Source organism: Haliotis rubra, unplaced genomic scaffold (assembly GCF_003918875.1).
Source record: "Haliotis rubra isolate DU_JTF1 unplaced genomic scaffold, ASM391887v1 Scf357, whole genome shotgun sequence".
Lineage (NCBI taxonomy): Eukaryota > Metazoa > Mollusca > Gastropoda > Lepetellida > Haliotidae > Haliotis > Haliotis rubra.
Window position 1 is genome coordinate 110057 of NW_025767032.1, and position 16022 is coordinate 126078.

Here is a 16022-nt window from a genome sequence, read left to right on the forward strand (position 1 = left end):
TTTTCTAGGGGCAGCCACCTCCATCTTCTCTTGTGTCAGTTTAGTGTTGGTCAAGAGAGGCGATCTTTCATCACAGGTATTATCACAGGGAGATTCCTTTGGTTCCTTGGAAAACGATACCTTGATGTAATCTTCCCGCCCTTTATGTCTGAAACTACAACAGCATGTTTCTTGATAACATTTTTTTGTTAGCATCTACACCGAAAGGTGACCAGTTTAACCATAAAAAGTTTTCTGTCCACAAACGTCCGTACAAAATGTCAGACTACACAAATTCTTCATGTCTTGACAAGAGTGAGTGTGGTTTAACGACGCTTTGAACGGTATGAAGTTCAACCACGGATTAATAGAGGATAATAGAGGTCTACCACGAAACCCATGATCACTTAGTTCCTGGTGTACCCAAGGGACGCCACTCTGCCCAGCAAATCACGGCGCCTTAATGGCTGGGCCACTTGTGACTTTGATATGAACTGTCAACGTGGTTTGAAGAATAGTTTATTACCTTTCCATCGGTTTATTCCACTGGGCAGAAAAACGGCTGACGTTGTGAGCAGATGATTCATCTGGATCCAGACTGTAGACATCAGTCTCTGTTAAAGCCTTCCTGTGGCCTGTCCGTATCAAACTGCAATAAGATGCATGGCCAGCAGTGGTAGCATGATGCGAGGGGATGCTGCTTATGACACTCTTATATACATGTATAATAATACACTGCAAGACGAAAGAGCGTATACACTTAGAAATGGATTTGCCCCAAAAAAATACACACGTTATCAAAAGGATAACCTGGTATGCTATACTTATTATCATCATCATTTTTGGTTTTTGTTTAACGCCGCACTCAGCAATATTCAGGTATAAATAATCGATCCTGGACCAGAAATTCCAGTGATCAACAGCATAAGCATCCATCTATGCAATTAGGAAAGGAATGCCATATTTTAAGTTACCCAACACCAAGCCTCAAATTACGGTACTTGATAGCTACCTGTTCATCCACCAAAAACTGATCCTTGACAGAAAGGAAGCTTGTGATTCTGGACACGATGACTGTAACTGCATATGGAAGACAGAGTTGTGTCTTCATCCAAATTCAGTTCTCAAATACAGGTCACATTAACGGTAGTATATTCATCTTTAACTGCGTATGTTTAAAATGTAAAGATATTGTTTTAGAACAGAAGTGATGGATATATGATTTATTTTTTTATTTTGTTACGTCTTTTTTGTGTAGTCTTTTGTATCGGTTCTTGTTCTATCAGTCAGGAAAGACATACTATTTTATCTGTTGACCTTTCCATGGATGATTCTGGAAAGCAACCCAGGAAGAGCTCCAGAACTACCAGTGCAAAATACATGTAGAATGTCACAACTGGAAATGCATTATACTGGTATTCCTGAAAGATATGGATGTTTAACATACATGGAATTCAGGACAATATTGTTATCACCTGGATGTGATGAAAGTTAATCAAGTGATGGTTTACTTCCTTCACAGTTCACACGATTGTAAGGACGTATGATCATGATTCCCAACCAATACTTCAAATGACATTTACATATAGTGAGACATGGCCCCGATTTCTCGAAACAAACTTAAGTCAGAGTTTTGACTTAAGTTCGAGTTTTTACTCAAATAGAGAAAATGCATTTAGCAGAATGAACTGAAATTGATATTAAACTCAAACATAGTAGACAATTTGAGTTTGGTGGATGGATTACTTAAGTTGTTTGGGCTTTTTATTTTAAAAATGCAGTTGAGTTAAAAATTCATCTGTTTCAAATTATCAAACTCAGTTTGATATTTGAGTAAAAACTTAAGTTTGTTTCGAGAAATCGGGGCCAGATAACTTTTATTTTATGTAAATACAACTGAATTATCTGACTGACCCATACTATGATGATACAATGTCGTCGAATCCATTTGTGACTGTCACCGTAATCGTAATTACCAAACACGTTGATTTAAGACAGTCAAAGGACTAAGATCATTTAACAGAACTGGGCCTACTACAGCGTGTCTGCAATGAGAGTGCTAATAATATAAGAGATTTCATGGAAAGTACATCTCGGTTACCTCCTGTATGATGATGGAGTAGAAGGGGATGATGCCAGCCAGAGTGAGCATCAGCCAGAAGGTGAACATCACCCCGGAAGTGATGAGGCCTTTCTTCCTCTCCAGGAGCAGCAGCAACATCGCAAGCAGCTGAAACCCGTCACATATACTTGTTGTCTCTGTACAATCCAGTACGAATTGTGCGAAATAACAGGAAATATTGGTTTAGGGTCAAGTTAGGAAACTTGTATTTACTGATGATTGTCGTTCTACTGAGAAAATGTACTCTTAAATGGTAAGGGGTACTTAGAATTTCCAAAGCTGTACATGATATTCGTCTACAGTAATGGTTTTAAGATAATACTGCACACATTGGTAACACATTAAAACAGCTGGTTGTGGAGTATGACCTTCAACGATCTTGATGGTGGACGAGGGTAAATTGGGACATTTCAACGGTGACGTTTCTAGATCAGTAGATTTGACGGCTGTTGGCGATATAATGCTGTACAACACGTGGCCATGGGTATGGAGATGAGCTGCATGTGGAAGGTTTATCAGTCGGCTGATGTGGGACTAGTACGCCAGTTCCCTGACGAAAGGTTGCAGCAGTTTAATTCTCCGTTTGATCTCGATTTCGTAGCGCCTGGTTCAGCATAAATCTATCCTGTACTCGTGTTTTACAGTCAAAAGCGTTCTCCCATAGTTTCTTTGTCGACACTTCTCTTTGTTCAATACTTGGTATTAACATGTATGTTTCTTGATTCCTCCATTCCCATGGTCCCTAGTATGGTGATTTACCCTCTGTTGTTGGCAATCAATAGCCTGTTTTATATTGTATTGTCATTTATAGGTAAAATATTTTAGATTTAATCACTAGTCTTAAATTTATTCCTGCGATAATCTAGTTATTTTACTGCCCTTCGTTGACAGGTGTTTTATAATGTAATTGTGTTTATTGTTAATTTATAACTTTTTAAGTCACAATATGGCTGAAATGTTGCCGATATGACTATTAATTTTAACTCACTCACTCACTTGATTCACCCAAGAGTATGTGTTCGGTGTAGATGTAACGGCTTACAAAAGTGAGTCCCTGGATTGCAGGAGCGACGAATACAGCTCTGAAGTTGGCGCTTGTGGGACCATGTGCGTCAACTATCAACCGTATGACCGACATTAGGACAAGGAATGAACACGTTATCTGAAAGGAGAAAAATGTTGATTGAAGTCTTGATAAAACTCCGCTTTAAATTCTATTTCAGTTACATTGCGGAGTACGAGTTCGTAGTGGCACGTGGTCACTGAGTGTAGTTTGAAGGGCGGCTGCAACATAAGTACGCTCATTATTTACATTAAACATTGGTTTAACGTGGGGAAACATAAGGCAGTTGCATTGCGTTAATGAGCCCCGCCAGACTGGATCCTGCTTCAGGCAAGGGAGACACCTGTACACTTTACATGCTAGAACATTATATATATTTGAAATTGTGAAGTGGGAAAGATTTTAAATGAAGCTGAAATACTGACGCACGAGCCACCCTGCAACATCTAATGCTTAGTTCATTAACATGAACAATAACGTGAGATGTCATCTTACGAGTTTTGCTATATATTTATATCGTGATGACAGCGATGTCGGTGTGACGTTCAGGAGGTAGTAAAGATAGAACGGCGACGTCAGCCACAGCCACCCACACGGCACCCACACCAACACCGTTGACTGGAAGCAGTCTGTGAACTGAGGCCATGCGTTGTTCCAGGTCAGCTTCGTGTCCTGGAGAAGACAGTATTCACATGAAGTTTTCCAATAATGTAAATCAAGCACATATACACATAATTTAATGCTTGTGATCACACGATGTAAAAGATTAATAGACTATTTTAAAACAATATTTTAAGAACCAGTTTCTTTTTCCCATTCCAACTTTTCAGCTGGTCGGAAGGAATAGAATACAATTCTAAAATTGCTTTTTGCCATTGTTGTACTGATGTTTTGGTGAGTGTTGGAATATGGCTTCATTCATTATCAATATTTAATTTATCAAAATTCCGATATTTTCTCCCCTTCCTTATAGTATATATGTATAAAAAATCCATTTCTATACGTTTAAGATGTGGTTCTTTTTCACATAAATATTATAAAATGTCTACCCATGGAGTAGCCATGCTCTAACGGTTACAGCTTGTGTTATAATAGTGACGTTTATGTCTTACGGTAACTGATTTACCAAGAATTGGTGTTGAATTTTTACATAGTGTTCTCATGTTTATATTTTTAAGGGCTAAAGATCATGATGTCGATTATTCATTTTGTAAACCGAACACGACTGACACAAAAAATATCACTGAAGAAAGCATAGAAGTGTCCCATTCCTCTGTAATTGCTATCTACATATAAAATGCATGCGATGTATCTTCTTATGTGTAAATTGTGTGTGAACTATATGACATTTGCTGCAGCATGATTTCACATGAACATCTGTTCTGCTACACCTATACATGTATGTGGTCGTCAATTCAATGACATAGGAAAGTCCTTTATGATCATATTTGCTTCAAATATGACACTCTCGCGTTTTTGTCATAAATCTGACATTTAAATGCCCTGATCCGAGGATCGTTATTATTAATGACGCAGTGATGGTTTTGGTAAACGAGACGGTAATGAGCTAGTGTGTCAAAATCACATCGATAATATTGACAAGTATATTCCTTGTATTTTGTGTGTCAAATTAAACATTCTGTACCATAACCGGTGGAATATATAACCAGAAAAGCAGCCAGTTCATACAGAATATCATGACAATTGATGACGTTCATACAACTTACCCACAATGTCGTGCCATTGCACAAGGAGGACATAGTAAGGGTTAACTAATCCTTTACAACAACTGACTCAGATATCTCCTGTGTGTCCTGACCTAACCTATTTCGGTCGATAAGGTGATTCTTTCACACACATGACCTGTGGAGACATTAGCAGCTGGGCAGCTGTCTCCCAGCAATATTCCCACACTTTACACCCTAATCCTTGATGTAGGCACGTAACGTTTATTTAATATTTAGAGGGCTACAGTTATAATGGAAATCACAGATGACACTATGACACTATGACGGAGCTCAGGGCAGTACCCTGTATTAGACGAACATATTGTCACAATGTTATGGTTGTCATATACCAGTCAAAATTGCCTAGGACGGATGGATCTTTGAAAAAGACATATTATTTGAAAATTATGTTTTAGAATTGTTATTCGCTTTTGGTCACATGATTGCTACTTCAATGATGGAGTGTATTGATGGTATAAATAGTTAAATGTGAGACAGTATTGGTCATGTTGAACTATTCACGTAGGATCTTACTGTTTTTCAGTAATTTGTCGAATAATGTTACATATATATTTTATACAAAACTGTATATATACTGAACAAAGAAAGAAACTTCACACTTGGGGATATTAATTATATTGAAAATGGGTAGTACAAGGTAGTTCACATGGCCAGGATTGTCATTGAATTCCTTAGGCAGCAGGATGTAGAGCGGATGGAGTGCCCAGCATGCTCGCCAGACCTCGACCCCATTAAACATGCCTGGGGGGAACTCTGTCGACGTGTGTATACACATCACCCAGCACCACTAGATCACCAGGGCTCCGCAGAGCTCAAGCAGAGGAATGGAATGCGATTCCTCTAGCTTTCTTTATGAATTTGATAAGGAGGATGAGAACAAGGTGCACCTGTTTCTTGGACGCGCGAGGAGAGTACACAAGGTATTGAATGATGGAGTGCTTCATGTTTGTCATATTCATTTTGGGGAGTTGGTCTATACAACCGATGTTTGCTTGTGCTGTTTGAACTTTTTATACGATGTGTCACGTTTGTCAACACATTAAACATTATGATGCCACTCTTTGTTCCATTATTTCTGAGAATCTTTTCTTTACACGTGCTATATATCATTTGGCCCTTTATTAGTATTTATGCGTATGTTTGGGACATATGTAGAGTTTCTTTGTTGTTGAGTATACTATGACAAAGTATACAGCACAATGTGTAAAATCCTTGTTTAACTTCTACAACTGTGAAATTGTGACACTACCAACGAACCTATGGCATCCCTTGTTGGCAAAATCTCTGATCTGGTTTTGGACATGTAAATAACAGCTGCTAAAATACATCTATTCATGTGGTGTAAAATATACTCCCAAATGTAATGACTTTGTTACATTTAAGAAAAAAGACATCTTTAATGGAAAACATTAATTTATTGCGATAAAATACAACATGAACAATTTCGGCCACAAATTGTTCCCTCTACACCCAGTACTCAGTGTTTGATTTTTATATAATTTGGGTGTTTTCTTTTGTCTTTTATTTTTTCATGTACATGTATGTACACACATACCGCCACGGTACTTATGTGTCAGCTTACTTTACTGAAATTAAATTGTACACATTAATAACTGAATGTAACCATGGGAACGATGAGAAAACAAAACAACTATGGTCGTATGACGTTAACAAGTGCGGCGATTATCACGATTCTCAAAAACATTCCTTAAGAAATCACATAATATAAGTTGTTCACTGGTCACGAGGGGAACATGGGTTAAAGTACCCTCGATGTTTGTTTATGTTCCCTGAGCTCGAAGGGCGAGGGAAACATAAACAAACATCGAGGGTACATCAACCCAAAGGCCCTGAGAGACCAGTGAACGACGTATTTATCTTACCGAACACCTTAATGCACGGGTACAAATCTTTTTGTAGCCATCGCTAGATTTTGCTGAGAAGAAAAACAGATTTAGAGTTACCTTCCACCGATTCGCATTCGCAAAACATCGGTAATTTCCGTACATCATACGTGATTCAGTGGTATTCGAGATAAAGAATTACTACCACGAAGTACCAAATGAGTTGCCATTGATAGCCGGGTATATTGAAATGTTACTCGCTTGTAAGCGGGGTATATTGAAAATAATAGAAGAGCGCTCAGCCAATCAGAAAGCGACATTTATGTGTGGGGTAAGATAAGTATCAATAACCGAGGACAATGTCAATATCGGCATCCGCCAACTGGAGTAACGTCCCTGATCCTCCTCTTTATTGACTGCATCTGACGTTGAATTTGACGTTGAGATATGTTGAGGCATGATGGATGAATCTCACTAGCGTACTGAGCGAACTATTATGTCCCAAATGTGCTCTATAGGATTGGGATCTAGACTCCTAGAAGGCCAAGGTAGAGTTGCTAACCTTGGGACGTTAGAAATTAACAACGGCACATGCACGATGTGACCTAGCATTGTTTTCCATGGAGGTTAGCCTTGTGCTCCAAGTATGGTCATCGATATGTGGTACAACAAAACTGTCCAGGATGTCAGTGATGTACCGTTGTCCATTCAGATTTTATCTCATTGTCACAAGGTCAACACCCAGCCTCCGCATCAATGAACATCACTCACATACCGCCAATCATGAACAAGAGAAATTATGTCAAATTACAGTGACGTCAAGCTTGACACCAAGCTGTTCGTGCTGCTTTGTGCTCTGAGGATGAAACGTCTAATAGGTCGCATGGATTTATATCATTCTGTTGGACAAACGACGATCTGGATTCTTAGAAATGCTGTATCCTCCATAAGAGTTGTCACTTGCGGTCGACCTGATCGTTGACGATCCTTAATATCAAAACCTCGCTGATGTTTTCTGGCCAATCGACTATTAATCGATGGATGGCAACGAAGATGTCTTGCAATAGTCCTCAATGACATAACAGCATTTTCGCATACCAAGAACTTATCATCTCAGATCACGTTGTACACAAATCAGTGTTGCGATACCTTTTCCATATCTATTCATAGATTTTAATTTAAAACATGAGGCTGTAAAGCAGTCGCTTATATTTCTAGTTCAAGTGAAGTCGCTGAAATAATCAAGATAAAGCATATGAAATCCAATGGTTTCGTATCATGTCGTTAACCCTGCGGTTTTGGCCATGCTGTAGAAAATGCTATCAGGTTGCTGTAACAGGGCCGAGGGTGTGTCAAACTCACATACACAGCCGTTGTCCAAGACCAGGATTCTGCAAATATATGTATTAACAAAACGACTGAAATACATTTTATTTATTTAAGTCATTTGGAAATCGATGCATTTTCTGAAAAGTTACAATAATTACCAAAAACTGGAAAGCACTAACCTGTCGTAATCCATGACGGTGTTGAGTCTGTGAGCGATGGTAAGCACCGTGCAGTCCTTGAACTCTGACCTGATGGTCTGCTGGATCAGGTCATCTGTTTCCACGTCAACGGCTGCAGTCGCCTCGTCCAATACTAGGATCTTGGTCTTCTTCAAGAGAGCTCTGGCCAGACATAAAAGCTGCCGCTGACCCACACTGAAATATGGCAGAACGTTAACCGAAAAGTAATATCACGTTTAATGTGCAGACATGCACTTACTATAGACACGTTGAATTAAACATCAGGAACATTTGAAAAGGAAAATACTAAAGTAGCAAGAGAGAATGATATGTCTCGTACCTCATATTTTCACCTCCTTCGCTGCATTCGTGTTCCAGTCCGTCTGAAAGCGTATCGACGAACGTCTTCAGATGAGCATGTTCTAGTGCCCGCCAGATCTGACTGTCTGAATACTGGTTGAAGGGATCAACATTGCCTCGCAGACTTCCGGCAAACAGTACAGGATCCTGCATTTCAAAGTAAATCTCCATAATAATCACTCCATAGTTCAAACTTGTTTTTATTATGATTTAAATTATGTGAAACAGTTACCCGTATGATTCAAGTGTTGGAGACAAGAAAGGCATACCTGAGGTAGTATGGTGAGTTTGTTCCTGAGGTTATGCAGACCTACCTGAGGGAGTATGGTGAGTTTGTTCCTGAGGTCATGCAGGCTTACCTGAGGTAGTATGGTGAGTTTGTTCCTGAGGTTATGCAGACCTACCTGAGGGAGTATGGTGAGTTTGTTCCTGGGGTCATGCAGGCTTACCTGAGGTAGTATGGTGAGTTTGTTCCTGAGGTTATGCAGACCTACCTGAGGGAGTATGGTGAGTTTGTTCCTGGGGTCATGCAGGCTTACCTGAGGTAGTATGGTGAGTTTGTTCCTGAGGTTATGCAGGCTTACCTGAGGGAGTATGGTGAGTTTGTTCCTGGGGTCATGCAGGCTTACCTGAGGGAGTATGGTGAGGTAGTTCCTGAGGTTATGCAAACCTACCTGAGGGAGTATGGTGAGTTTGCTCCTGAGGTCATGCAGCCCGAGTGTACTGACGTCAACGCCATCTATGTTGATCTCTCCTCCTGCAGCTTCTATCAGCCGGAACAGGGACAGAGTCAGAGAGGACTTCCCAGCCCCCGTCCTGCCCACAATGCCCACCTGGATGCAGAATACATTTATAAAGAAGTATTGGTTCCTGAAAAAAAAAGAATTACCATCCCTCTTGCAGCTACTATGAGCCGGAACAGGGACAGAGTCAGAGAGGACTTCCAAGCTCCCGTCCTGCCTACTATGCCCACCTGGATGCAGATTTGTGAATGTGCCTTAAACCTGTTGTTTGCTCATGTGAAAATAATGATCGCCCGCTCTGTTCTAGTCACTCATTTTAAGCACAACTTGAAGAGCAGATGTGCAAAGGATAACACATTTTACAAGAAAATGTGTATATAAGATCCATCTTGAATTGGAGGCACGTACCAAACAAAGTAATACCTGGTCATAGTACATAGATGTGGGACCTAACGACGTTGTTAACACTAGTTCCATGTACATAGTACCAGCATATATGGCTTTAGAAGAATCGTGTCGCAGATAGTATATCTGTGAAAGGTATTAATACTGACTAGACAGGTATCTCACTATTGGCTTCAGACTTCAGAACGCAAGTTCTCAAACTTTCAATCATGCAATGGTCAGTAAAATTAACACAAGGACGTTTCGATACATCTGCCATGTGTAAAGCAGGGTCCCTTAAAACACGGTAGTAACACGCGGTAATTAACAATAAAAGTTTACCTTTTCTCTTGAATGCACAGTGCACGTGATTCCCTTGAGAACAAGGTCAAGGCCTTCTCTGTACCGAGTTGAGTAGTCAAGGAACTTCACCACCCCCGCGTCTGGCCAGTCATCATTTGGACGTCTCTCGGGTATATTCCATGGTGGCTAGTATAAGTATTACAATTATATTCACTATAAGTGTCAGGTTTGATTAGAAAAAGTATCAAAAGATGTCTGTTTGTTACGTTTTAGAAATGTATAACAAAATCCTCAATTAATGCTTATTTCATACGGGTATGTGAATAATTTCAAGGCTTGAAGTGTTTTTAGGTTTTACCTCTGAATCTATATCTGTATATTCTTTTACTCTCTCGACAGAGACGAGCTGTGTCTCTACTTCTGACACCAGCTGCACCATCCAGTTCAAGTTAGCGGTTATCTGAAGACAATGTACAATGTAATACACGGCTGAATAAGGGACAAACCAGGTGGTTTCACCGGTCTCCTCTTTTTTCAAATTCAGGTGAGCAAATCACTGAAAGAAAACTGGCTTTTTGACTGTTATAGAAGGACATCAAGCATTGATATACCTGAAGCTGAAGTGACACCTCATAATCAAAGTGAGCAGACATTCCGGTTCATATGCATAAGTGAGTGAGTTAAAATTTTGCATTATTTGAGCCATATATCGACTCTTATGCCAGAACCAGATCAACATTAAGGAAGCTCAACTGATGCCATTAGGGATGACTTATATATGGCATATATACTATCTATGAGGACGCCGACGGTCTCACATGTAACTTTCTTAGTAAACTTCACAGGGTATTTGCTATCATTTTTGACAAATGATCCTAATATTTCTAGGATATGCTACACTTCAAAACGTGTTGATAGATTTCGCGAAGAAACATGCATGTCATACCTCAATAGCATAGGAGATCGACAAGCCCACAAGTCCTCCTGACAGGGTGTCACGTGACATGACGGCAAACAAGGAGGCGGCCAGAACGATGATGTTTCCGATAACCTCCAGACGTACACCTTGCCATCTGTCAAATACACACATTACACATTAAAAACGGCTGATTGTGATTGGTGAACACCACTTTTGACATTTGAATAACACAAGAACATCAGGGACACATCACTTAGACGTCATTGAAGTCCACCTGCAAAGGTATGGTGCAGACAAACTATGCATACCAATCAGGGGGAATCTGGGTCCAGATTTATCAAAAGGTTTTTCCTAAAGTTAACACAAAGTAGTAGACTGTCGTTGCCTTTTTTTTCAAAACTATCGTTGCCCTAAGGTTTCGTACGATTGTCCTAAATCTACGCCAGGTCAATAACTAGTTCGGGTCAAGTTTTTTATCTTTCTGCCAGATTGCGGCATACAGTACCATATATATTTTATAGAGAGGTGATATAGGTCCTGGGGCTCAAACCAATTATGATAATATTCTAGCTAACCTAAATAAGAAAGACGACTAACATTATAAGAAGCATATTTCTAAAAACCATTTTGTGCAAATGAGTCTTTGCATATAAGGACATGCTATCGAAACGATTGCTCAGCCAAGTTAACTTTCTGAAATGTTACATCGGTATTGATGCCCTATTAAACGTTCCTAACGGGATCGGGTGGTCAGGCTCGCTGACTTGGTTGACAGATGTCATCGGTTCCCAATTGTGCAGATCGATGCTCATGCTGTTGATCACTGGATTGTCTGGTCCAGACTCGATTATTTACAGACCGCCGCCATATAGCTGGAATATTGCTGAGTGCGGCGTAAAACTAAACTCACTCACTCACTCACTAAACGTTCAGTTTGGTGTGTTGTTTAACGCCGCACTAAGCAGTACTACAGCTATATGGCGGTCGAAATGTTCAGAATATCGTAACCGAATTAAAAGTGGCACAATTATGCCTTGTGCTACGAACACAGTGTAAAATATGTCTCAAAGTTTCAACACGCTGTCAATGATGTGATTGTCTATTCTACTGACATACTGACATATGAATGGAAGCCGCGGTGACTGAGTTTGTTAGGCGGCTGACTTTGTGTTCTGGCAATTAGGTGCCTGACTCTGAGGGTGTGCTTCCGAACCCCGGATTGGACTCAACCCAACAAAAATACTATACTCTCTATACCACTGAAAAGGTGTAATACCAAATATAACATGTGTTGTGTTATATTCTATCCTGATGTGTGGAGAATCCCTGATATGTCTTCAACAGCTTATTCAGCATTAAATGAAGTCATTAGTTGCTCTTCCTTGAAAATGGTTTTGATGGCCATTGTGTGAGAGGTATAGTCCGTTTGACTTCATTTGAGACCGATGAATTGCTCACTAACACCAAATCTAACTAATGCAACAAAATCAAGTTGCAAACAACAATTTTATTCGGGTATCCAAAATTATGAGACAAATCATCAGAGTTGGTCTGTCGATTTTAAGAGACTGTGCAAAGTTTGATTTTGTTTTATTTATTAAATTTTGTGTTAGTGAGCAATTCATCGGTCTCACATGAAGTCAAACGGACTGTTGTAGTCTTGAGTAGCTCTTTGTAAACTGGCATCGGACTTCGTTGTCACATACCTGAGAGCACCAAAGGCGTAAGAGGAGAACCTCTGGTTTGTGTCTACCCGGTCTTCTGATTCCTTGATGAACCTTGATTGGGCTTGGAACGATCTGATAACACTGGCTCCCGATAATGTCTCACCGAAATGGTTGTATATAGGAGAGCGAGCTTTGGACTCTAATCGTTTGAGCTGGCGTGAGGTGGTGACGTAGAAGCGCTTAACAAAAAAGAAGTAAGTAAGTTTGTGTGTATCTTTGTTTGGTGAAACATAATTTGATTTCTCATACATGTATTTCTTGATGTAATAGTTTAGAGCGCAATCTTTGACAATATGATTTTGTGAAGTTATGGTGCAAATTATTTCAAGATCACATAGTTTTGATTATGGAATTTCAGGAATATCGCGTTAAGGCTGAATTCTATCTGGAGTCACTGAAGCGAAAATCATCTCATGACAAATAGGTCTCTGAGACCTTTAAATCTGTATTGTTGTTGCCCTTGGTTTCTGCATGACAATGGAATTAAATAACAAATATATTCATTAGACACAAAAACACATCACTGCTGCGTTACGCTATTCACTGAATCCTGTTTGATGACAGAACCTAAACTAGAAAGAAACTTAGCATTACCAACGTAAGGGCAGCAATCAGTGATACCTGTGCTTACCTGAATAAAGGCGTACAGAATGACCAGGGGGATGACTACCACAAGGAATATAGGCGTGGTGTAGGAGATGACGATGATGCTGCTGAGGACTTGGAACATGGTGTTACCGGCGTATTCAACCAAACTCGGCATTCTGGTGTCGATGGTGTCCATATCCTGGGAGAACCGATTGACAATCCTGCCCGTAGGTGTGGTGTCAAAGAAGGACATCGGTGCCCTCAGAACATTGCTCAGCATGTTTAAATGAAGAATACCTGCAGCTTTCACCGTCCTTAGGTTCCACAGACAGGAAAATGTCATGATGAAAACAGCTGAAAAACAAATGTTCATAAAAGTTGATATATATTAAGTGTAACTTCGATCCAAATGACAATAACAATAACATTAAAACATTTACATTTGAGAAGATGATTGAATATGTTTCTTGTGACTACCTCAGAAAATTAGTTACAATAATACAACATATTCATAATTTATAACAATATAGCACGACATGATGTAAGCCTGATGAACAGAGCAACAGAACAGTAATAGAATATTTTCAGCACAGTTGGTGTCATGTCTTACTCTGAGCCACTCCCAAGACCCCATAGATGCCTAGATAGTAATTGTTTTTCTCCATTCGCTCGGAGCTGTTGGACGGGAGAATGGTGAGGTTGTTCAGGGAGATGTCGTCAGTCCATTTACTGAGCCATGTGGTAGACGTTACTGACATTGCTTGGAAAGACGCGTACATGACGAGAGAAAATAAAACAATCCAAAGGCCGATAGCTTTGGCGTATGCCAGAACCACTTTCGCTGTAATCTGTAACAAGACCATGGCTGTTTACTGAAAATCACTTGACCAAACTTGATTATTTATATCATTATATCATATATATTATACATTTGGTACAGAACAAAAATAACCAGTAATGACACCGGGTGTAAATATCTACAGCCTGGTGCCGCAAAGCAGGAACGTCAAGCAACAGCGAGCTGTGAACAAACCAGACAATCAAGTGATCGACGGACCAGGAAAATGTACGAGTGTTGTGTAGACGTGCATAGACTCCGCTGCGTAGAAGTGAAGGAAAACACAATGGAAATGTGTTTACAACATACTTGTGGTCGTTATCAATGTTTCAAACAGAACATTTCTTTTGTAGTTGCCTCAGCTTAGATAAAATGCTACTGGACTTATGAATCTAGGGGACTTCAGTACACAAGCAGAAACATCGCCCCTATCCAAATATATGTAAAACGTCAGTGCAAAAGAACATTTGGGTAAATTAACGTATAGAAATTGCATTAACATAACATGACACCAAGTGTTTGCATAAAAGGGTAAAGGGGCGGTGTGTTCGCTCGTCAAGCCGAAGACCCGGGTTCGATTCTCCCCATGGGTACAATGTGTGAAGCCAATTTCTGGTGTTCCCCACTGTAATATTGCTAAAAGCGGCGTAAACTCACTCACACACCACCCGTGAAGGTCAGGGTTAAAATGAACCTTCAGTAACCCATGCTTGCCGTAAGAGGCGACCAACGGGATCGGGTGTCAGGCTGGCTGGCTTGATTGACACATGTCATCGGTTCCCAATTGCTCAGGTGGATGCTCATGCTGTTGATCACTGGATTGTCTGGTCCAGAGTCGTTATTTACAGACCGCCGCCAGGTGGAATATTACTGAGTGCGGCGTAAAACTAAACTCACTCACTCACTCATAATATGGTAAACATGTCCCACCCTACCGGTAGCATCCGCCATTCACATAATTTTCATAAAAAAGAATTTATGGACGTCATAAAACAGAACCTCTACCATGCTACAGCGGCCTGTATAAACAGACTGATAACCATTTAAGCCATAAGAGGATTAAATGAGATTAATACACACCTTGCCAGTCTCCACTTGTTCTTCCTCTATCAGTTTACTGCTCTCTCCTACAGGTTCTTTCTCTTTCGTAACTTTGACTTCTTTCGCCTCAACGCTTTTCATCAGGGACTTCCTGTAACACTTGCATGTTAAACACGCGAACACAATGTATGTTTAGGTGGAACTAGTGGTAAATAGAGAATCACCCAAGTGTCTACTGATGTCAATTATATAAACACGAGTTGATAAAGTAACAAATATCCGAGGCAACGTGTGTTGATATAATTGATATCAGTAGACACGAGGGTGAGATTCTATTTATCATCAACAATCATTCTTCGTTAGTTTTGAAAGGGAAATGTCCATCTCTGAACACTGTACTGCCATTAAACGTGCAGTGCAGCGATGTCATAGCATTGTAACGTCATCAGGTTAATGACGTCATAGCATTGTCATGGCATTGTACAAACCCTACTGTCAAAACGATATCTGCCAGGAGATATCGTATGATCTCACACAAGCAATATCTCCTGTGGAACACAGTTTTGGATGATAACTACGTTTACATGGGTTTTGGGTAGGTTTGCTAATGCTGTAGTGGTCAAATGTATGAAAACCCACCTTATATATTGCATCCTCAAAAAATAACATTATAGCTTTCAGGAATAACTTCATTCCTAGATGAGTTGTGCTTTTGTCACTTAAAGTGTGAATAGTTACATGTTTGTCTTGAAGTGTTTACTGTGCTATGAACCGGTACACGCCATCCTAACTATATCAAAGACAAGACAAGACATTTTGGCCAGAAGTAGCGTCTGCAGTCCCCTTCTCTATATG

General features: G+C 40.0%; 1 protein-coding gene across 2 annotated transcripts in view; it reads right to left on the minus strand.

Moving 5' to 3' along the window:
* LOC124285277 (multidrug resistance-associated protein 1-like) overlaps positions 1-16022 on the minus strand; it is a 48833-nt gene that overhangs the window by 14628 nt on the left and 18183 nt on the right. The window contains exons 19-29 of one of the 2 annotated variants that reach the window (XM_046721479.1): positions 15207-15318; positions 13899-14136; positions 13332-13642; positions 12680-12879; positions 11001-11127; positions 10413-10514; positions 10094-10240; positions 9299-9457; positions 8605-8771; positions 8265-8459; positions 6998-8147 (exon numbers count right to left, since the gene is read on the minus strand). In XM_046721479.1, the coding sequence (XP_046577435.1) occupies positions 8033-8147; positions 8265-8459; positions 8605-8771; positions 9299-9457; positions 10094-10240; positions 10413-10514; positions 11001-11127; positions 12680-12879; positions 13332-13642; positions 13899-14136; positions 15207-15318 (1873 nt within the window). In that variant the 3' untranslated portion in view covers positions 6998-8032. Of the gene's footprint in view, positions 1-6997; positions 8148-8264; positions 8460-8604; positions 8772-9298; positions 9458-10093; positions 10241-10412; positions 10515-11000; positions 11128-12679; positions 12880-13331; positions 13643-13898; positions 14137-15206; positions 15319-16022 lie in introns of those variants that run through there. The other variant, XM_046721480.1, reaches the window with a different exon arrangement.